This window comes from Mus musculus, chromosome X (assembly GCF_000001635.26).
Source record: "Mus musculus strain C57BL/6J chromosome X, GRCm38.p6 C57BL/6J".
In the NCBI taxonomy this organism is placed as follows: Eukaryota; Metazoa; Chordata; class Mammalia; order Rodentia; family Muridae; genus Mus; species Mus musculus.
In genome coordinates this window covers 3,683,953-3,704,613 of record NC_000086.7, presented here as the reverse complement: position 1 = coordinate 3,704,613, position 20,661 = coordinate 3,683,953, and the positions used below count along the sequence as shown (strand labels likewise).

The following is a 20,661-nucleotide window of genomic DNA, read 5'->3' as shown; positions in this document are numbered from 1 at the left end:
ATGGCTCCTTTACCTACACACTGGGGATTTGACCTCTATCTCCACTCTCATTAATATGGGTGGCCTATTTGCTCTTATTAAAAGGATAGGGGGAGATGTTGGGAGCCGCGCCCACATTCGCCGTTACAAGATGGCGCTGACAGCTGTGTTCTAAGTGGTAAACAAATAATCTGCGCATGTGCCAAGGGTATCTTATGACTACTTGTGCTCTGCCTTCCCCGTGACGTCAACTCGGCCGATGGGCTGCAGCCAATCAGGGAGTGACACGTCCGAGGCGAAGGAGAATGCTCCTTAAGAGGGACGGGGTTTCGTTTTCTCTCTCTCTTGCTTTTCTCTCTCTCTTGCTTTTCTCTCTCTCTTGCTTTTCTCTCTCTCTTGCTTCTTGCTCTCTTGCTTCTTGCACTCTGTTCCTGAAGATGTAAGAATAAAGCTTTGCCGCAGAAGATTCTGGTCTGTGGTGTTCTTCCTGGCCGGTCGTGAGAACGCGTCTAATAACACAAAAGGTCTGGTTAGCCTGAGATTCTTGAAAAAGTTAGGAGGCTCAGTGAGCAAGAGAAGCTTAGTCAGAATTAGGAGGCCTAGTAAACACAGAAATGCTAGAACTCATGGAAGATAGGGAAAGCATGGGAGGTCTAGAACTATTTGGCAAAGTTGAATGCCACGGAGGCCTGGGAAACTTAGGAGGCATGGACAGCATGATTAGCTGAGCAAGAACGGGATGTACTACTAACTATGGAAGACCTAGTAACAAAGAAAGACCTGAAAATCTTGGAAGGACTAGTAAGGATGTGAGTTATGTAAATGTGAGAGGCCTGGTAAGCAAGCATAAAATGCACAGGAAGCATTGGAGATCCAGTAACTAATAGAGTCTTGGATGGCAGGTTAGGCCAGGTGTACAGGGGGAGCCTGGTTAGTATGAGCAGCTTAGTATACATGGAAGCTCTCAAAACCATGAAAAACCTAGAAACCACTTGAGGCCTAGTAGCCAAGTGAGGCCTAGTAATCATGTGAGGCCTGGCAAGCAAGTGAGTGCCATTAACCAAGGGAGGCCTGGAGAGTATGGAAGGCTTTGTAATCAGGTGGATCCTAGTACCCTGGTGGCTGTGTGAGTATGAGAGGGTTGGTAAACACTGGAGATGTGGTAAACGTTTCTAGCTTCCTTAGCCTGGAAGGACTGAAAGGCTTTTTCAGTACCTGGCATGCATGGGAGGCCCAGTAATGGTGGGTAACTGGAATATCCATATGAGCCATGGTGTACATGTGAGTACTAGTAGACATAGGTGAAGCCTAGTCAACTTAGGAGGCATCATGAGCACATGAGGCCTAGTAACCAAGAGAAATAAGGTAAAGACCTTGAAAGGACAACTCTCAGCTTCATCTAGAAAATAAAATGAAAACTCAGGATAGCTAAAACGATCCTGAATTAAAAAGGAACAACTGGGGACTCCATTCCCAGTTCAAATTAGACTACAAAGCTATAGTAGTAAAATCATCATGGCATTGGCACAGAACCAGCCACATTGAACAAGGGAACTATTTATGGGACTTTCAAAGTTGGATACAGTGAATTTTGTACCATGCCATGGTTGTGAACCTATGAAGACCAAAGGTTGTTAGGTTATGGCTTAAAAGTGGTGTGTTCCTGTATCATGTTGACAAGAGGAAGAATGGTGACAGCATCTACAATCATGTGAGAGTCCAGGCTCTGGGAATGCCTGTTGGAGGTTATCTTGATTGCATAAAGTGACTTGGGAAGACCTACCTATCCGGGGTGGCACTATTCCTTGACTCTAATCTTGAACTCTACACAACGGAGAAAGTTATTGATGTACTTGCATTAAGGTGATCTCTTTCTACTGTAGGTGTGATGTGACCAGTTTCTTCAACCTCCTGCCGCAGAAGCCTAGAGACTCAAAGTCTGAGATAATTGAAACTGTTGCCCCTAAGGTGATTTCATAAGGTCTTTTTAAAAACATAAAATCACTGCAACAGTAAAAGAAATTAAGGCAGAGAAATTGATCAGTATACTATGATACAGCTCATACCTTGATAGCAAATGATAGGTATCATGAAGGCCTATTTTCCATTTCCTATCTTGTTTATCCCTTTCACAAATTGGATTCTTGGTATTTACCCTTACATCAATACATAAATATATTACATAAGTATATATAGTTCTATGTAAATATATTGCATATATAATTCCCTTGCTTATCCAGGATAGGGCATGAAATTTAAGTATAAGATAAATGTCTGTATGTGTGCATATATAGTTAGTTAGACATAGTCAGCAGTAAATGTTTTCCGAACACAAACGACATTATTTAGTTATTTGAAAGCCCACACAGAGAGTAATCTCAAATATTCCCTTTTAACCAATGATTTACGTCTTATAATAATGTCATAATGAATGCATTGGTTCACAACAGTTTCAACAATGGCATGATTTTATTTTGTCTCAATTTTAGCTAGGGCCAAATCTACTTAACAAATTGATTGAGATGTTTTACCTTGCAAATATAGTCTCTTATTTCCATTCCAAGCTTGGATCTCGATGGTAAATTTAAATCAGAAGATTAGGTTTATTTGATTTGACAAATACTTTGTTGGAAGTAAAGGTTTTCTTCAGAAATACATGGAAATAAGGTGATGGAGGGAAGCAGTCACTTCTGGTGGTACTAGACTCCAAAGAATATTGAATTTGTTTTTGGTCTTCTTCACTGTAGTCATTACACAGCCTTCATATTAAATGAACCATTCAATACTTGTAAAATACTTACAGTCTAATAATTGATAAGATTACTTGTTTTCTGCATTTCCTAGGTTTACAAAAAGGAAATTGCAGAATATACACATAGGGAAGGTTAGAACATCACTATCCAATTTCATTACAATTTGCTCCTCCTTATATTCAAAGGTGAGGATTTTATAACCTGTTGTCTTTCTGAAAGTTACTCTTTTGTTGGAATCAAAACACACCAAAGTTATTCTGAATATGACATTTCGGATATGGTTGTGGCAAGCAGAACCATCACACCTCTGACACCGTTGCCTTAAAATTACACACTGCCTGGTAAAGGTCACACGTAAAGGAAAGCCAAGTCGTCCAACTGACCACTTCCAAGTATATCTTCCATCCTTGGGGATCATTGTACCACACCTCATGGTGCATTCTTCAAGTTCTTGTTCATTGATAACTTGTGGTCCAATTACCCCATATTCTTGTGTTCGCAGCAAAGTCAACCACTGTTGTTTGTAAATGGGTGACAACCATGCCATAGGTATTAGTCGATCTTGTTCAAGAATAGTTGTGGAAGTCAAGTCACAGATAATGTGCTGAAATCTCAGCTTTTTAAACACTGGTTGAAATATTAGTCCTTCTTCACTTTCAAGAAAACTGATGTTATCAACATATGCCATGTGGGTGGAAAGCCAGTTGTTTGCGTGTTGTAAAAGCTGTTTCATGGTTCCGTTCCAGCATGGATTAAGATAAAGGAACATCCATATTTTTAGTGTGGTATATACATCAATCTCCTTTTGCATGACTAGTAAGTCAGAAGACAGTGCTAGAAGATACATCAACTTCAAGTCTACTTCCTTGTAAAGTGCCACACTTGGATGTACCATCAAATTGCAAAGAAGCCATTCAAAGCATCTCGTCTTTACAGCTTTTAATCTATAGGTTTCTGCTGCCAAATAATAGGAGCACACAGTGTTCCTGTTGATAGTTTCTTTCATGATTCCTTCACACTGCTGAATTACTTGATCCACCCGAAGCAGGCATGCTGCTGCCAAAACTTGAGGAACTTCCAGAGGTGTTATTGACAAATCCGCATCCGTGTACAAAGCACCAAACACAAAATGCAGAGATCGGGTATCAATATCCTCATTCTTAATGATCAGATTTATAACACCATGGTGTGATTCTCTCCAAGTACCTTTGAGAATGTTAGCAAAGTAGCCTGACTGACATAAAAATACTTTGTGTAAACACCATGTTTTTCCCAGAGCACGGATTTTAATGTCGCTATCATGCCCGTCCAAAAATAAGTTTTGATAAGCATCATTAGATGAGATCTTAACCCTTTTCCAGTAGATGTAGTTGAGAACTTGATGTGGATACATTCCCTGGTTTTGAGGTCCATGAACATTAGAACTTGTTGCCAACTCCTCCAAACTGTTTCTTTTTCGCTTGCGACTGCCAGGAATGTAGCTGGCTCCGGCTATGGCTTCTGGCTGTGGCTCTAACAGACTGGAATCCCTGCATCTCAAGACCCTGCTGACTAAAAGCCCCATTGATGAAAATTCCTAGAACAAGCTCTCGCAGAGGCTTCTTGGTTGAGGCATTGCTGTAGTCTGCCAGTCCTGCCTAGACTTCTCTGTGTTTCTCTACTACAGATTCTGACGTCACAGAGAAGGCAGGGCATTCTTCATTGTCCACATGTGTGTTGCCTGAGCACAGGCCCCGCCTCCTGATAGCAACCCCTCCCTCTCCCTCCTCCTTCCCCTTCCTCCCTTGCACATTTGCCCCACCATCCTCCCATCTCCCTTCCTCCCTCCCTTCCATTATTCCTAAATTCCTTCTTCCTTTCCTTTTCCCATTCTGCTCCTCCTTTCCCCTCACCTCTCCCTTCTCCCACTATTTCTAAGTGGGCCACACTATTTTGCTGAAGATGACCTCCATCAAACTGGAGAACCTCGTTCACCTAGTTTTTCAACCTTGCCAGCTGAATTTTCTTTTCCTTAAAGAGAACAACCAGGCCAAATTCATCCTGATGTGTGTTTAAGATTGTACATATTCCAACCCTTGACCCTTGACTATGAGCACTCAAATGTCTGTAGTATTTGAGATAAGCACTTACTAACTGCTTTTGCCAATATAAACAGTAAACATTGTTATTGCTAATTTTATTGTTAGCCTCTTTTGATTAGGATTAATGAGAAGTATTTCATGCAAGTAGTTGTATGCCTATATCAACAATTTCTGTGTATGCTTTGCCTATATATATATATATATATATATATATATATATATATATTTCTAAAAGTTCCTTATAAATCTAGTTATTTGTTTAACTTGCATATGTATGCGTGTTTTATGGTTTTGTTTTACTGATTTGCATTTACATATTAACTTTATATGGACTCCTAACTGTTAATAAATTGCAATCTGTAAGAAGCCAAGTCTAATGTTTAAATATTTCTTTTTATTCCTCTGTGCTGGCAATCCATTCCCAGAGCCTGGCCAGCAAAGTCTATCGAGGCAGAGCAAGGTGAACCAATGCAAGACACTCCTCCAAGTGTCTGTGAGGTCATAGTTATATTCTTTCTTAACACCACCTCTCCTCTCACAAGTCTGTCTTAACAAAACATCTTCTAACCTGTATCTCCCTCTGTAAAACATCCTCTCAATTGTGTCTACTTCAGCAAATCATCCTGTCACCCATGTGTTGGCCTCAGCCAAACCTTCTTTCATGTGCATCTTCAGTATCAAAGCATCCTTTCACCAGTGTCTGCCTTAGCAAAACATCATTTAACCTTTCTCTCCCAGAGAATCACCATATAATGTACCCGACTTTCCAAAGAAATCAGAAATCTTAAGTTCATAATAGTTTCAAGGGTAATAAAAAGTCACATTCCTTAATTTGTTTGCTTTTAGTCATGCCTAGATGATATCACAAGAATAATCTGTGAGAAGAGTGAAGGTTTCACCACAATAAATGTTACTAGGAAGTATGATCCTGACAGTGTCAGTATCAGTATTGGCTTGCAGTTGCAACATGAGCGTTTTACCCCACTCAAGGGCCACCTCCTTTTGATAGATTATTATATTGATTCTTTTTTTCTCTAATAGATTCCCAGAAATGCTTAAGTTTTGAAAGTGTTTGTCCTCTCATAAGCCCATTACTTGTACAATCACTAATATGAATATTCAACCTATGAGGAAAATTTAAGTAGAGATAGGGTAGAAAAGCTGGTGGGATGAGGGGATAAACAAAGCTAAGGATATACTTGAAAATCCACATGGAAACTTACTGTTTATAATAAAATTGATAAAGTCTCAAAAGACACATATTTAGCTGGTAGATGGCCTGTATGTCTACATAATACTGCTGCTGAAAATCAAGCGAAAAAAAAAAAATCCCAATGCCAGGTATGTTCAGGAAGTTCCCAGAAATCTTGAAAATAATACAGGTTCTTCACACTCTTTCTGTTTGCCTACCATGAATATATGATAAGACCCTGCTACAAAAGACAAACCACATCGTGGTTGTAAAATATAGAGAAATTGAGCTGGCATGTAACTGAAAACTTCCTTCCATCTAGTTAGCTTTCATAGTTCTGGATTGTGCTATTCAGGATGCTGGCAGAGTAATGGCATCAACAGAGTTACCCAGATATGAACCTTATGATGTACAATACCAATCTGCCAAGAAAGATGTGTCCAGCTACACAATAGTGACATCACTGTTATAGGGATAGCCAGTGTATCTGTGATTAGATTTGAGGCCAGTTCCACAGGAGGATAGAAAATGCCTTTGGCCCTAGGGGAGAATTTATTCCTGTTGTTTATGTAAAGTCTCAAGGTGTCAAGCTCCCTTCTAAGTATCTATGTTTATATCTAGGGGAAATTCTACTTCAAGATTCATTCAGAGAAGCCCTTTTCGCAATAAACTACAGTGAGGAATAATATGCATAACTGCTCAAAGCACGATAATAAGAGATGGCTGAATGGTATTACTATCTTGTTTAGGCATGAACCCTCATGGATCCTCAGAGGAAAAAAAAAGGAGCAGAAAATATATAAAAACTGGACCATAAAGAGGAGGGCTATGGAATCTGTTTTCTTCACTACAGGACCACCAGTGCAGTCACGACTTCCCAACACCTGTGAGTATATGTAAAGTCTACCCATGACTAAAACCTCCTCACAGTAAATAATGGGCCAGGGAAGGACTCTTTCAACTTTTCCCTCCTTTGGTGAAATATTGGTGGGTTCTGAGGGAGAGAGAATCGTTATCTTCCATACATCCAGTGATCCAGATCCAGTGTCCTGCATCTGGCCTCCAAGAAAGAGTTTTGAGCTCATGGTCATACTGATAATCCTAGTTAAACTCTAGGATTCTCAAACACAAACAAACAAAACCAATGTCTGAAACAGAACTAGGGGGATTAAAAGGTTTGTAGAAGTGGGCAGGAGTCTAGATAGGTTAGGGAGATTATAGAAATCTGAATATTATTTATACATGTACAGAATGTCAATGTCACACTTCATGATGGAATTAAATGTTGTTTCGTGGTTGCCACAGGATTCCATTACCCAAGAAGGAAGGCTAAACAAAAGCCTAAGGGCAGCAGAACTGCTTATTGACAATAGTGATGACCTGGATGCTTATAGCTCTTGTCTGCTGAGGAAGAGAACACATCAGTGGCCATCTCTTGCTGGAAGTCTAAGGCAACATAGCACAGCTTCTCTCTGATATTAGGCATGATTTCCCTCCCAGCTTTTTGGTGAACTATAGCCACATGTGGTCATGAACTTCATGTAGTAGTCTGTCAGGTACAGGCCAGCTAGGTCCAGACACGGGATGGCACAAGGAGAGCAGAGATATGCACATTATCTCATAGATGTGCACATTCTGTGTGACCCCATCTCTGGGCTCCATCAAAATCGCAGTGGTATGACCAGAGGCCTAGAGGAACAGCACAGACTGGATGGCTACTTACATGGTTGTGGTTTTATAAGTCTCAAAAATGATGTGGGTCATCTTTTCACAGTTGGCCTTAGGGCTCTAGGGGGAATGGTGAGCAGCACAGTGTTCCTTTGGAGGACCACATGCAGTTTGTTGTAGAATGTTTGGTGCCAGATCTTCTCCATATTGAACCAGTTCGTGACAATGTCATGACCAATGGGGGTACTTCAGGATCAGGATGCCTCTCTTGCAATGGGCCTCAGTACCCACAAAGGTGTCCTTCTGTCTCTTACCCACCGTGATGCCCTGGTGCCTAGGGCAACCCCATAATGGAGGGGTAGATGGCCCTGGAGCATCATAACCAGCAAACCAGGCATTTGCCAGACCAGAACCATTGTTGACAAGGAAGGCAGTTAAATCATCATCCAGGGAGAACTGGTGGTCAGTGTGAACCTTTAAGAGAGGAGCTGCTAGAAACCTGTGCTAGTGGGAGGAAACAGACTAGACAGTCTTTATCCATGTTCTCTTTAGGGGAATCTAGGTTGTTTCTGGTTTCTGGCTCTTGTGAACAGAGCAGCAGTGAGCACAGTTGAGGAAATATCTCTTGGGTAGGATGAAGTATCCTTTGGCTATGTGCCCAAGAGTGGCAAACCTCAATTTTGGGTAGATCTTTTCCCATTTTCCAGCGAAACTATCACACAGACTTTCATAGTACCTGTGTAAGTTTCACTCCCACCATTGATGAATGTGCCCCTTACTGTATCCCCAGGATGAGCTGTCCCTTGCGTTGTTGATCTTAGCCATACTGACAGGTGTAAAATGAAATCTCAAAGTAGTTCTCATTTGCATTTCCCAGATGGCTAAGGATGTTGAACATTTCTTTAAGTGTTTCTCAACTATTTGAGTTTCCTCATTGGAGAATTCTATTTAGATCAACATCAAATTTTTAAGATGGATGAATTGTTTTTCTTGACATCTTCAGTTCTTTATATAGTTTGCATATTAGTCCTCTATCAGATGTGGAGTTGGTGAAAATATTTTCCAATTCTGTAAGCTGCCTTCTTGATGGAGCGATAGTGTCCTTTGCTTTACACAAGCCCTTTTGTTTCATGAGGTACCATTTATTAGTTTTTTTTTTTTTAAGTCTCACTTCCTGGCCTAAAGGTGTTCTGCTTAGAAAGTCTTCCGTGCCAATGAGTTCAATGCTATTCACCACTTTCTCTTCTATCACACCAGTGTCTCTGGTTTTATGTTTAGGTCTTTGATTTTCTTGTGGGTTTCTTTTTTGGGGTGCAGGATGCTAAGTGGATCTATTTGCATTCCTGTGACCAGCACCATTTGCCAAAGTTGTCCTTTTTGCAGTGTGTATTTCTGACTTCTTTATCAAAAAGAAGGTGCCCATAATTGTAACGATTTCTCTATGTCTACAATTATGTTTCATGTTCAATAAATCTGTCTGGTTTTGTGTCAATATAATTTTGCTTTTATTATTCTAGATTCAAAAACAGAATCCATATGTCTTCAGCATGCAAGAAATACTTCCTCTGTATTATAACTTGAAAGCAGGGATAGTGATACTTCCAGCAGTTCTTTTGTTGTTTGGGATTGTTTTAGCTCTATTGGAATTTTGGTGCTTCCATTTGATGATGCAATTTGTCCTTCCAACATCTGTGAAAATTTTGTGTTGGAATTTTGATGGGAATTACACTGAATCTGTAGATTGCTTTGGCGGGATAGTAATTTTTAGTTTGCTATTTTTATTAATCCATGAATATAGCAGATCTTATCATATTCTGATATCTTCTTCAATTTCACTCTCACTGTCTTGAAAATGTTATCAACACATGTGGTATATATATAGAGTAATTGTCTAATTCTTTTGATATTTCCAATTTGTTGGAGTCCAGGTTTTTCAAATATATTCTTATGGTTATCTGGATTTTCTCAGTGTCTGTTCGATTTATTTCATTTGGATGTACTCTTTGACTGTTAGTTATTTTGGATAAAGATTTGTTTATATTACTGATTTTCTAAATAAACTCTTAGTTTCATTGATTCTTTCTGTTGTGCTCTTTCTTAAACATAATTGATTTCAAACCTGATTTGATTATGTCTACCTTCTAATCTTTTGTTTGCTTTTTAACAAAATTTTTATTTGATATTTTTTCATTTATATTTCAAATGCTATCCAGAAAGTCCCCTATACCCTTCCTCTGTCCTGCTCTCCAACGCACCCACTCCCACTTCCTGGCCCTAGCATTCCCCTGTACTGGGGCATATAATCTTTGCAAGACCAATGACCTCTCCTCCCAATGATGGCCTACTAGGCCATCTTCTGCTACATATGCAGTTAGAGACACAAGCTCAGGGGGTACTGGTTAGTTCATATTGTGGTTCCTCCAATAGGGTTACAGACCCCTTCAGCTCCTTGGGTACTTTCTCTATCTCCTCCACTAAGGGCCCTGTGTTCCATCTAGTAGATAACTCTAAGCATCCACTTCTATATTTGCCAGGTACTGGCATAACCTCACCTATATCAGGGTCATGTCAGCAAAATCTTGCTGGCATACGCAAATAGTGTCTGTGTTTGGTAGCTGATTATGGTATAGATCCTCAGGTGGGGCAGACTCTGATGGTCCTTCCTTCCATGTCAGCAATAAACTTTATCTCTCTAACACCTTCCATGGGTATTTTGTTCCCCATTTTAAAGAGTGGCAAAGTATCCATACTTTGGTCTTCCTTCATCTTGAGTTTCATGTGTTTTGCAAATTATATATTGGGTATTCTAAGTTTCTGGGCTAATAAGAACTTATCAGTGAGTGCATATCATGTGAGTTCTTTTGTGATTGGGTTCTCTCACTCACGATGTTATCCTCCAGATCCATCCATTTGCCTAAGAATTTTATAAATTCATTGTTCTTAATAGCTGAGTACTACTCCAGTGTGTAAATGTATCACATTTTCTGTATCCATTCCTCTGTGGAGGGACATCTGGGTTCTTTCCAGCTTCTGGCTATTACAATTAAATGAATATAGTGGAGCATGTGTTCTTATTGCCACTTGGAACATCTTCTGGGTATGTTCCCAGGAGAGGTATTGCTGGATCTTCTGATAGAACTATGCCCAATTGTCTGAGGAACTGCCACACTGATTTCCAGAGTGGTTGTACAAGTTTGCAGAAATGGAGGAGTGTTCCTCTTTCTCCACATCCTCGCCAGCATCTGCTATCAACTGAATTTTTGATTTTAGCCATTCTGATTTGTGTGAGGTTAAATCTCAGGGTTGTTTTGATTTGCATTTCCCTGATGATTAAGGATGTTGTACTTTTTTCAGGTGATTCTCAGTGATTTGGTATTCTTCCGTTGAGAATTCGTTGTTTAGGTATGTGCCACATTTTTACTGGGGTTATTTGATTTCTCTGGAGTTCCACTGCTTGAGTTCCTTGTATATATTGGATATGAGACCCTATCCCAGATTTAGGATTGATAAAGATGCTTTCCCAATCTGTTAGAGGCCTTTTTGTCTTCTTGGTAGTATATTTTTTTCTTATAGAAGCTTTGAAATTTTATGAGGTCCCATTTGGGGATTCTCGATTTTTTTCTTTTCTTCTTTTTTTTTTTGGATATTTTCTCCATTTACATTTCAAATGCTATCCCAAAAGTTCCCTATACCCACCCCCGCCCTGCTCTCCTACACGCTCACTCCCACTTCTTGACCCTGGCTTTCCCCTGTACTAGAGCATATAAAGTTTGCTAAACCAAGTGTCCTCTCTTCCCAATTATGGCCAACTAGGCCATATTCTGCTACATATACAGCTAGAGACAGGAGTTCTGGGGGTACTGATTAGTTCATATTGTTGTTCTACCTATAGGCTTGCAGACCCCTTCAGCTCTTGGGTATGTTCTCTAGTTCCTATATTGGGGGCCCTGTGTTCCATCCTATAGGTGACTGTGAGCATCCACTTCTGTATTTGCCAGGCACTGGCAAAGCCTCACAGGAGACAGTTATATCAGAGTCCTTTCAGCAAAATCTTGCTGGCATATGCAATAGTGTCTTCATTTTGTGGCTGATTATTGGATGGACCCCCAGGTGGGGCAGTCTCTGGATGGTCAATCCTTTCATCTTAGCTCTAAACGTTGTCTCTGCAATTCCTTCAATGGATACTTTACTCTCTATTCTAGGGAGGAATGAAATATCCATGAATTGTTCTTCCTTCTTTATTTTCTTCTGTTTCGGAAGTTGTATCTTGGTTATTCTAGGTTTCTGGGATAATATCCACTTACCAGTGAGTGCATGTAAAGTAACTTCTTTTGTGATTGGGTTGCCTCACTGAGGATGATATCCTCCAGATACATCCAGTTGCCCAAGAATTTCAAAAATTCATTGTTTTTAATAGCTGAGTAGTACTCAAATAACCCCATAAAAAAATGGGGCTCAGAACTGAACAAAGAATTGTCACCTGAGGAATACTGAATGGCAGAGAAGCCATTTCAGTTGTTTCATTTCAACAGTTGTGCCAGCACCAATTGTTGAAAATGCTGTCTTTCTTCCACTGGATGGTTTTAGCTCCCTTGTCGAAGATCAAGTGACCATAGGTGTGTGGGTTCATCTCTGGGTCTTCAATTCTATTCCATTGGTCTACTTGTCTGTCTCTATACCAGTACCATGCAGTTTTGTTCACAATTGCTCTGTAGTACATCTTTAGGTCTGGCATAGTGATTCCACCAGAGGTTCATTTATTTTTGAGAAGAGTTTTTGGTATCCTAGGTTTTTTGTTATTCCAGATGAATCTGCCGATTGCCCTTTCTAATTCGTTGAAGAATTGAGTTGGAATTTTGATGGGGATGGCATTGAATCTGTAGATTGCTTTTGGCAAGATAGCTATTTTTATTATATTGATCCTGCCAATCCATGAGCATGGGAGATCTTTCCATCTTCTGAGATCTTGTTTAATTTCTTTCTTCAGAGACTTGAAGTTCTTGTCATACAGATCTTTCACTTCCTTAGTTAGAGTCACGCCTAGGTATTTTATATTATTTGTGTCTATTGAGAAGGGTGTTGTTTCCCTAATTTCTTTCTCAGCCTGTTTGTCCTTTGTGTAGAGAAAGGCCATTGACTTGTTTGAGTTAATTTTATATCCAGCTACTTCACTGAAGCTGTTTATCAGGCTTAGGAGTTCTCTGGTGGAATTTTTAGGGTCACGTATATATACAATCATGTCATCTACAAAAAGTGATAATTTGACTTCTTCCTTTCCAATTTGTATCCCCTTGATCTCCTTTTGTTGTCTAATTGCTCTGGCTAGGACTTCAAGTACAATGTTAAATAGGTAGGAAGAGAGTGTGCAGCCTTGTCTAGTCCCTCATTTTAGTGGGATTGCTTCAAGCTTCTCACCATTTACTTTGATGCTGGCTACTGTTTTGCTGTAGATTGCTTTTATCATGTTTAGGTATGGGCCTTGAATTCCTGATCTTTCCAAGACTTTTATCATGAATGGGTGTTGGATTTTGTCAAATGCTTTCTCAGCATCTAACGAGATGATCATGTGGTTTTTGTCTTTGAGTTTGTTTATATACTGGATTACATTGATGGATTTCTGTATATTGAACCATCCCTGCATCCCTGGGATGAAACCTACTTGGTCAGGATGGATGATTGTTTTGATGTGTTTTTGGATTCGGTTAGCAAAAACTTTATTGAGGATGTTTGCATCAATATTCATAAGGGATATTGGTCTGAAGTTCTCTATCTTTGTGGGGTCTTTTTGTGGTTTAGGTATCAGAGTAATTGTGGCTTCATAGAATGAGTTGGGTAGAGTACCTTCTGTTTCTATTTTGTGGAATAGTTTGTGAAGAACTGGGATTAGATCTTCTTTGAAGGTCTGATAGAACTCTGCACTAAACCCACCTGGTCCTGGGCTTTTTTTTTTGGTTGGGAGACTATTAATGACTGCTTCTATTTCTTTGGGGGATATCGGGCTGTTTAGATCATTAACCTGATCTTGATTCAACCTTGGTACCTGGTATCTGTCTAGAAACTTCTCCATTTCATCCAGGTTCTCCAGTTTTGTTGAGTATTGCCTTTTGTAGAAGGATCTGATGGTGTTTTGGATTTCTCCGGGATCTGTTGTTATGTCTCCCTTTTCATTTCTGATTTTGTTAATTAGAATGCTTTCCCTGTGCCCTCTAGTGAGTCTGGCTAAGGGTTTGTTTATCTTGTTGATTTTCTCAAAGAACCAGCTCCTCTTTTGGTTGATTCTCTGCATAGTTCTTCTTGTTTCCACTTGGTTGATTTCACCCCTGAGTTTGATTATTTCCTGCTGTCTACTCTTCTTGGGTGAATTTGATTTCTTTTGTTCTAGAGCTTTTAGGTGTGTTGTCAAGCTGCTAATGTATGCACTCTCTATTTTCATTTTGGAGGCACTCAGAGCTATGAGTTTTCCTCTTAGAAATGCTTTCATTGTGTCCCATAAGTTTGGGTATGTTGTGGCTTCATTTTCATTGACTCTAAGAAGTCCTTAATTTTTTTCTTTATTCCTTCCTTGACCAAGGTATCATTGAGAAGAATGTTGTTCAGTTTCCATGTGAATGTTGGCTTTCTATTATTTATTTTGTTATTGAAGATCAACCTTAGTGCATGGTGATCTGATAGGATGCATGGGACAATTTCAATATTTTTGTATCTGTTGAGGCCTGTTTTGTGACCTAGTATGTTGTCAATTTTGGAGAAGGTACCATGAGGTGCTGAGAAGAAGGTATATCCTTTTGTTTTAGGATAAAATGTTCTGTAGATATCTGTCAGATCCATTTGTTTAATAACTTCTGTTAGTTTCACTGTGTCCCTGTTTAGTTTCTGTTTCCATGATCTGTCCATTGGTGAAAGTGGTGTGTTGAAGTCTCCCACTATTATTGTGTGAGGTGCAATGTGTGCTTTGAGATTTACTAAAGTTTCTTTAATGAATGTGGCTGCCCTTGTATTTGGAGCATAGATATTCAGAATTGATAGTTCCACTTGGAGGATTTTAACTATGATGAGAATGAAGTGCCCCTCCTTGTCTTTTTTGATGACTTTGGGTTGGAAGTCAATCGTATCAGATATTAGGATGGCTATCCCAGCTTGTTTCTTCATACCATTTGCTTGAAAATTGTTTTCCAGCCTTTCATTCTGAGGTAGTGTCTACCTTTTTCTCTGAGATGAGTTTCCGGTAAGCAGCAAAATGTTGGGTCTTGTTTGTGTAGCCAGTTTGTTAGTCTATGTCTTTTTATTGGGGAGTTGAGACCATTGATATTAAGAGATATTAAGGAAAAGTGATTGTTGCTTCCTGATAATTTTGTTGTTAAAGTTGGCATTCTGTTCTTGTGGCTGTCTTCTTTTAGGTTTGTTGAGGGATTACCTTCTTGTATTTTCTAGGGCGTTGTTCCTGTTCTTGTATTGGTTTTTATCTGTTTTATCCTTTGAAGGGCTGGATTCGTGGAGAGATAATGTGTGAATTTGGTTTTGTCGTGGAACACTTTGGTTTCTCCATCTATGGTAATTGAGAGTTTGGCTGGGTATAGTAGCCTGGGCTGGAATTTGTGTTCTCTTAGTGTCTGTATAACATCTGTCCAGGCTCTTCTGGCTTTCATAGTCTCTGGTGAAAAATCTGGTGTAATTCTGATAGGCTTGCCTTTATATGTTACTTGACCTTTTTCCCTTACTGCTTTTAATATTCTATCTTTCTTTAGTGCATTTGTTGTTCTGATTATTATGTGTCGGGAGGAATTTCTTTTCTGGTCCAGTCTATTTGGGGTTCTGTAGGCTTCTTGTATGTTCATGGGCATCTCTTTCTTTAGATTTGGGAAGTTTTCTTCAAAAATTTTGTTGAAGATATTTGCTGGTCCTTTGAATTGAAAATCTTCATTCTCATCCACTCCTATTATCCATAGGTTTGGTCTTCTTATTGTATCCTGGATTTCCTGGATATTTTGAGTTAGGATCTTTTTGCATTTTCCATTTTCTTTGATTGTTGTGCCAATGTTCTCTATGGAATCTTCTGCACCTTAGATTCTCTCTTCCACCTCTTGTATTCTGTTGCTGAGGCTTGAATCTATGGTTCCAGTTTTCTTTCCTAGGTTTTCTATCTCCAGTGTTGCCTCTCTTTGATTTTTCTTTATTGTGTCTACTTCCCTTTATAGGTCTAGTATGGTTTTGTTCATTTCCATCACCTGTTTGTATGTTTTTTCCTGTTTTTCTGTAAGGACTTCTACCTGTTTGATTTGTTTTCCTGTTTTTCTTTAAGGACTTGTAACTCTTTAGCAGTGTTCTCCTGTATTTCTTTAAGTGAGTTATTAAAGTCCTTCTTGATGTCCTCTACCATCATCATGAGATATGCTTTTAAATCTGGGTCTAGGTTTTCGGGTGTGTTGGGGTGCCCTGGATTGGGTGAAGTGGGAGTGCTGGGTTCTGATGATGGTGAGTGGTCTTGGTTCCTGTTAGTAAGATTCCTACGTTTACCTTTCAAGATCTGGTAATCTCTGGAGTTAGTTGTTATAGTTGACTCTGTTTAGAGATTGTTCTTCTGGTGATTCTGTTACCGTCTATCAGCAGACCTGGGAGACAGATTCTCTCCTCTGAGTTTCAGTGCTCAGAGCACTCTCTGCTGGCAAGCTCTCTTACAGGGAAGGTGCACAGATATCTTGTGTTTTGACCTCTCCTGGCCGAAGAAGAAGGCCCAAAACAGGACCTTTCTCAGAAGCTGTGTTGCTTTGGCAGGTCCCAGAAGCTGTCAGATTCTGTGGTGCAGACTCTCACCTGTGCAGACTAAATTCCTAAGTTCAGCAGAGGCCTGGAACCAAGGTGGCGCCCGCTGCTCCTGAGGCTGAGGCCTTCAGAGCCAGGCAGACACCTGTCCTCTGGTCCGGACGGTGGCCGGCTGTCTGTGGCCCGCAAAGAGTGCTGACTCAGTGGCTCTGTGCCTCTGCCTGTCCCAGAAGCTGTCTGGGTCTGTGGTGCACCCTCTCACCTGTTCAGACTAATTTTTTAAGTTCGGCGGAGTCCGGGAACCAAGGTGGCGACCACTGCTCCTGAGGCTGAGGCCTTCAGAGCCAGGCGGACACCTGTCCTCTGGTCCGGATGGTGGCTGGCTCCTTATTTTCTTTTTCAATGACCTGTCGATTGGTGAGAGTAGACTGGTGAAGTCTCCCACTATTATTGCGTGAAGTTCAATGTGTGTTTTGAGCTTTAGTAAAATTTCTTTTATGGATGTGGGTGCCCTTGCATTTGGGGTATATATGCTCAGAATTGAGACTTTGTTTTTTGGTGGATTTTTTCCTTTGATGGATATGAATTCTTCCTCACTTTTTTCTACTATTTGTGGCTGAAATATTATTTTTTGGATGTTAGGATGTCTATGATGTAGGCCTGTGTACTGTAAGCTTTCCCTGAAGATCTTTGGCCTAAACAGGTCTGAGGGTTCAGGAGAAGGGGAGAGAATGCTACCAGGAAGGAGGAATTGTCTCTTCTGTTTCCACTAATGCAGCTGTATCCACCACTGCCGTCGCTTTTGTTGCTCCAAGATGCTCTATGCTGAGTAATCCCTGGCTGAGCTGGTGGGAGGTTGACTAGCCTGGGAGAGGTGGCGGGGAGCTACTTGTGATATTTTGGGAGAGCAGGTCCTTTCCCTGGTGGTGGTCTTACAACTCTTATGACAGAGGCTCTCTGATAATGACAGAGTAATTCTCACTCCTTTATTTATTCTCAATAGGATTTTTATATACAGTCTTGTGGTGGTTCACAGTATGACAGTAGGTGTTTACTATTGGCTTGGTCTATGAGGACGGGGATATCTCATCTACATGTGGGAAGGATTGGGGTGCTGTATCTATATGACTGAAAGCCACAAACCTCTCTAAAGCAAGAGTGTGGCTACATGACAGTGTCCTGGTCCGGAAGCAGGCAAAGCTTCTACTGTCCCTTCAGGGTCCCCAGGGCTTTAAACCTTAGCTCAACCTTACCAGGCTTCCTCTCACTGCCCACAGCCACACTCTATTCCAGCTTGGTTATTGTGACTGTTTGCTTGCAAAACTTTTTTCCAGCCTTTTACTCTGAGGTTTGTTTGTCACTGAGGTTTATTGTTTATATGAAGCTAAGGGCTATATCCTGCTTATGTATCCAGTCTTTAGCCAGATCCTTTTTATTAGGCAATTGAGTTCATTGATGTTAAGAGATATTAAAGACAGATGATTATTAGTTCCTGATATTTTTGTTGTTGGAGATGGTATTCCGTGTTTATGATTCTCTTCTATTGGGTTTGTTGTGATATGTTTAGTTTCTTATGTTTTCTTGGGTGTAGTTACCCTCCTTGTATTGGAAATTTTGTTTCAGTATCCTCTGTAGGGCTGGATTAGTAAAAAGATGCTATTATTTAAATTTGGTATGGTTTTGGAATATTTTGCTGGGTATATTAGCTTGTGCTGGCATATATGTTCTCTAAGGGTCTGGATGATATCTGTCTAGGATCTTCTAGCTTTTAGAGTCTCTGTTGCAAAGTATGGTGCAATTCATACAGGTCTGCCTTTATATGTTACTTGGCCTTCCCCCCTTACAGCTTTTAACAGTTTCTGTGCATTTAGTGTTTTGATTATTTTGTGATGAAAGGATTTTCTTTTCTGGTCCAATTAATTTGGTGTTCTGTAGGCTTCTTGTACATTTATGACCATCTCTTCTTTTAGGTTAGGGAAGTTTTCTTCTATGATTTTGTTGAAGATGTTTTCTGGCCCTTTGAGCTCGGATTCTTCACCCTCTTCTATTCCTATTATTTTTAGGTTTGGTCTTTTCATTGTTTCATGTATTTCCTGGACATTTTGGAGTTGGAACTTTTTTTTTCATTTTTTTATTAGCTATTTACTTCACTTACATTTCAAATGTCATCCCAAAGTCCCCTATACAATCTCCCCACCCTGCTCCCCTACCCTCCTACTCCAAATTCTAGGCCCTTGTGTTCCCCTGTACTGGGACATATAAAGTTTGCAAGACCAAGGGGCCTCTCTTCCCATTGATGGCTGACTAGTCCATCTTCTGCTGCATGTGCAGCTAGAGACAAGAGCTCCGGGATACTGGTTAGCTCATATTGTTGTTCTACCCATAGGGTTGCAGACACCTTCAGCTCCTTAGGTACATTCTCTAGCTCCTCCATTGGGTTTGAAGCTTTTTAAACTTTGTATTTTCTATGCCTAGGATTCTCTATTCTATCTCTCATATTCTGTTGGTAATATTTGCATCTGTAACTCCTGATATCTTGTCTAAGTTGTCCATCTCCTGGGTTTCCACATTTTGTTGTTTCCATATTGTTTCTATTTCAAATTATAGTTCTAAGACTGTTTTATTCAACTCCTTTACCTGCTCTCTCATATTTTCCAGTATTTCTTTAAGGGATTTGTTTGTTTCTACCTATTTGCCTTTGTTTTCCTGTTTCTTTAAAGGGAGTTTGTTATATCTTCCTTAAAGGCGTCTGTCATCTTCAAAAATGGGAAGTGAGGCCACTATATTGCTTTTCAGTCATGTTAGAGTATCCAGGGATTGCTCTGGTGGAAGAACTGGGTTCTGATTGTGCCAAATTGCATTGGGTTTGCCACATATGATCTTCTGCTTGACTCTGGCCATCTGGTTCACTGGTGTTAACTGGCCCGGGAGTCTCTGATTGTAACTGGTCTCCTTGGAGGCAGAGAGCTCTGTAATCTGAGTTAGGGCTGATCTCCTTGGAGACAGGCAGTGTTGACTCTGATTAGAGTGGGCCTCCAGTGCCTCTGGTTAGGTTAGACCTTCTGTGTCTCTGGTTACTTCAGAAATCCTGTGCCCCTTTTACTTAAGATGTCCTGTGCCCTTGGTTACTATGGAGCTCCTGGGATGTTTCCAGGCTGTAGTATTTGTGCAGGTATTGGGCCACTGATCTGACCCTGGTGAGCAAAAGGTGCCGAAGGAAAGTGGAGCTTGGGGGTTGAGGTAGAAGTGGGGGGTAAGTCCCCTGTCAGCTGGGCTGTGTACATGTTCCAGCCTGTGTGGAAATTTGAGTAAGAGAGTCCCCTGTTTCTTTCCTTACTTTGGAACTTCTGGGAGGTAACTAGGCTGTTACATTTGGGCAGGTATTGGGCCACTGATCTAGCCTACTTCTTCTTGATGGATCATGTTTTTGATGTGTTCCAAGATTCAGTTTGTGAGTACTTTATTAAGTTTTCTTGCATCAATGTTCATAAAATAAATTGTCCTTAAATTCCTTTTCCTTTTAGTCTTTGTGTGGTTTAGAAATCAGGGTGGCTATGGCTTCATAGAATAAGTTTGGCAATAGACCCTCGGTTTCTATTTTGTGAAATAGTTTGAGGAGTGTTAGAATTAGCTCTTTTTTGAATGTCATATAGAATTGTGCACTAAAACCATATGGACCTGGGCTTTTTGGTTGAGAGACTTTTGATGACTGCTTCTAATTGTTTAAGGGTTATAGGGCTGTTTATATAGTTTAGCTGATCTTGATTTAACTTTGATATATGATATCTGTCTAGACAATCATCTGTTTCATTAAGGTTTTCCCTTTTGGTTGAATACAGGTTATTCAAGCAAGACCTAATGATTCTTTGAATTTGTTCAGTGTCTTTTGTTAGATCTCCATTTGCATTTCTGATTTTGTTTATTCAGGTATTGTCTCTCTACCTTTTGGTTAGTTTGGATAAAGATTTGGATAACTTGCTAATTTTCTCAAAGAACCAGCTCTTGGTTTTGTTGATTCTTTGTACTGTTTTATTTGTTTCTAACAGATTGATTTCAGCCCTGATTTTTATTATTTCCTACCCTCTACTTCTGTTATGTGTCCTTGCTTCTTATTTTTTTTCCTACAGCTTTCAGGTGTACTTTTAAATTCCTGGTATGGGAACTTTCTAATTTCTTTATGGAGGCTCATAATATTTTGAACTTTCCTCTTAGCACTGCTTCCATTGGG

The 20,661-nt window shown here is 40.0% G+C and overlaps 1 protein-coding gene, 1 long non-coding RNA gene and 1 pseudogene across 2 annotated transcripts in view; 1 reads left to right on the top strand and 2 right to left on the bottom strand.

The window, feature by feature from the left end:
• Positions 1-2,421: 2,421 nt before the first annotated feature.
• Btbd35f18 (BTB domain containing 35, family member 18) lies at positions 2,422-4,381 on the bottom strand. Its single transcript, NM_001085545.1, has one exon. The coding sequence runs from the start codon at positions 4,294-4,296 to the stop codon at positions 2,800-2,802; it is 1,497 nt and encodes a 498-aa protein (NP_001079014.1). The 5' UTR covers positions 4,297-4,381; the 3' UTR covers positions 2,422-2,799.
• Positions 4,382-4,592: 211 nt separating this feature from the next.
• Positions 4,593-20,661, top strand: part of Gm53053 — a 211,713-nt gene continuing 195,644 nt past the window's right edge. Inside the window, exons 1-2 of the long non-coding RNA XR_001782873.1 lie at positions 4,593-4,777; positions 6,755-6,891. This is a non-coding gene — a long non-coding RNA (Uncharacterized LOC108168496). The remainder of the gene's footprint in view (positions 4,778-6,754; positions 6,892-20,661) is intronic.
• On the bottom strand, positions 7,256-8,123 carry Gm14361 (predicted gene 14361; annotated as a pseudogene).

Excerpts from the sequence above, each read along its gene's own strand:
- Btbd35f18 (NM_001085545.1), bottom strand. The coding sequence starts at position 4,296 with ATGGGGCTTTTAGTCAGCAGGGTCTTGAGATGCAGGGATTCCAGTCTG.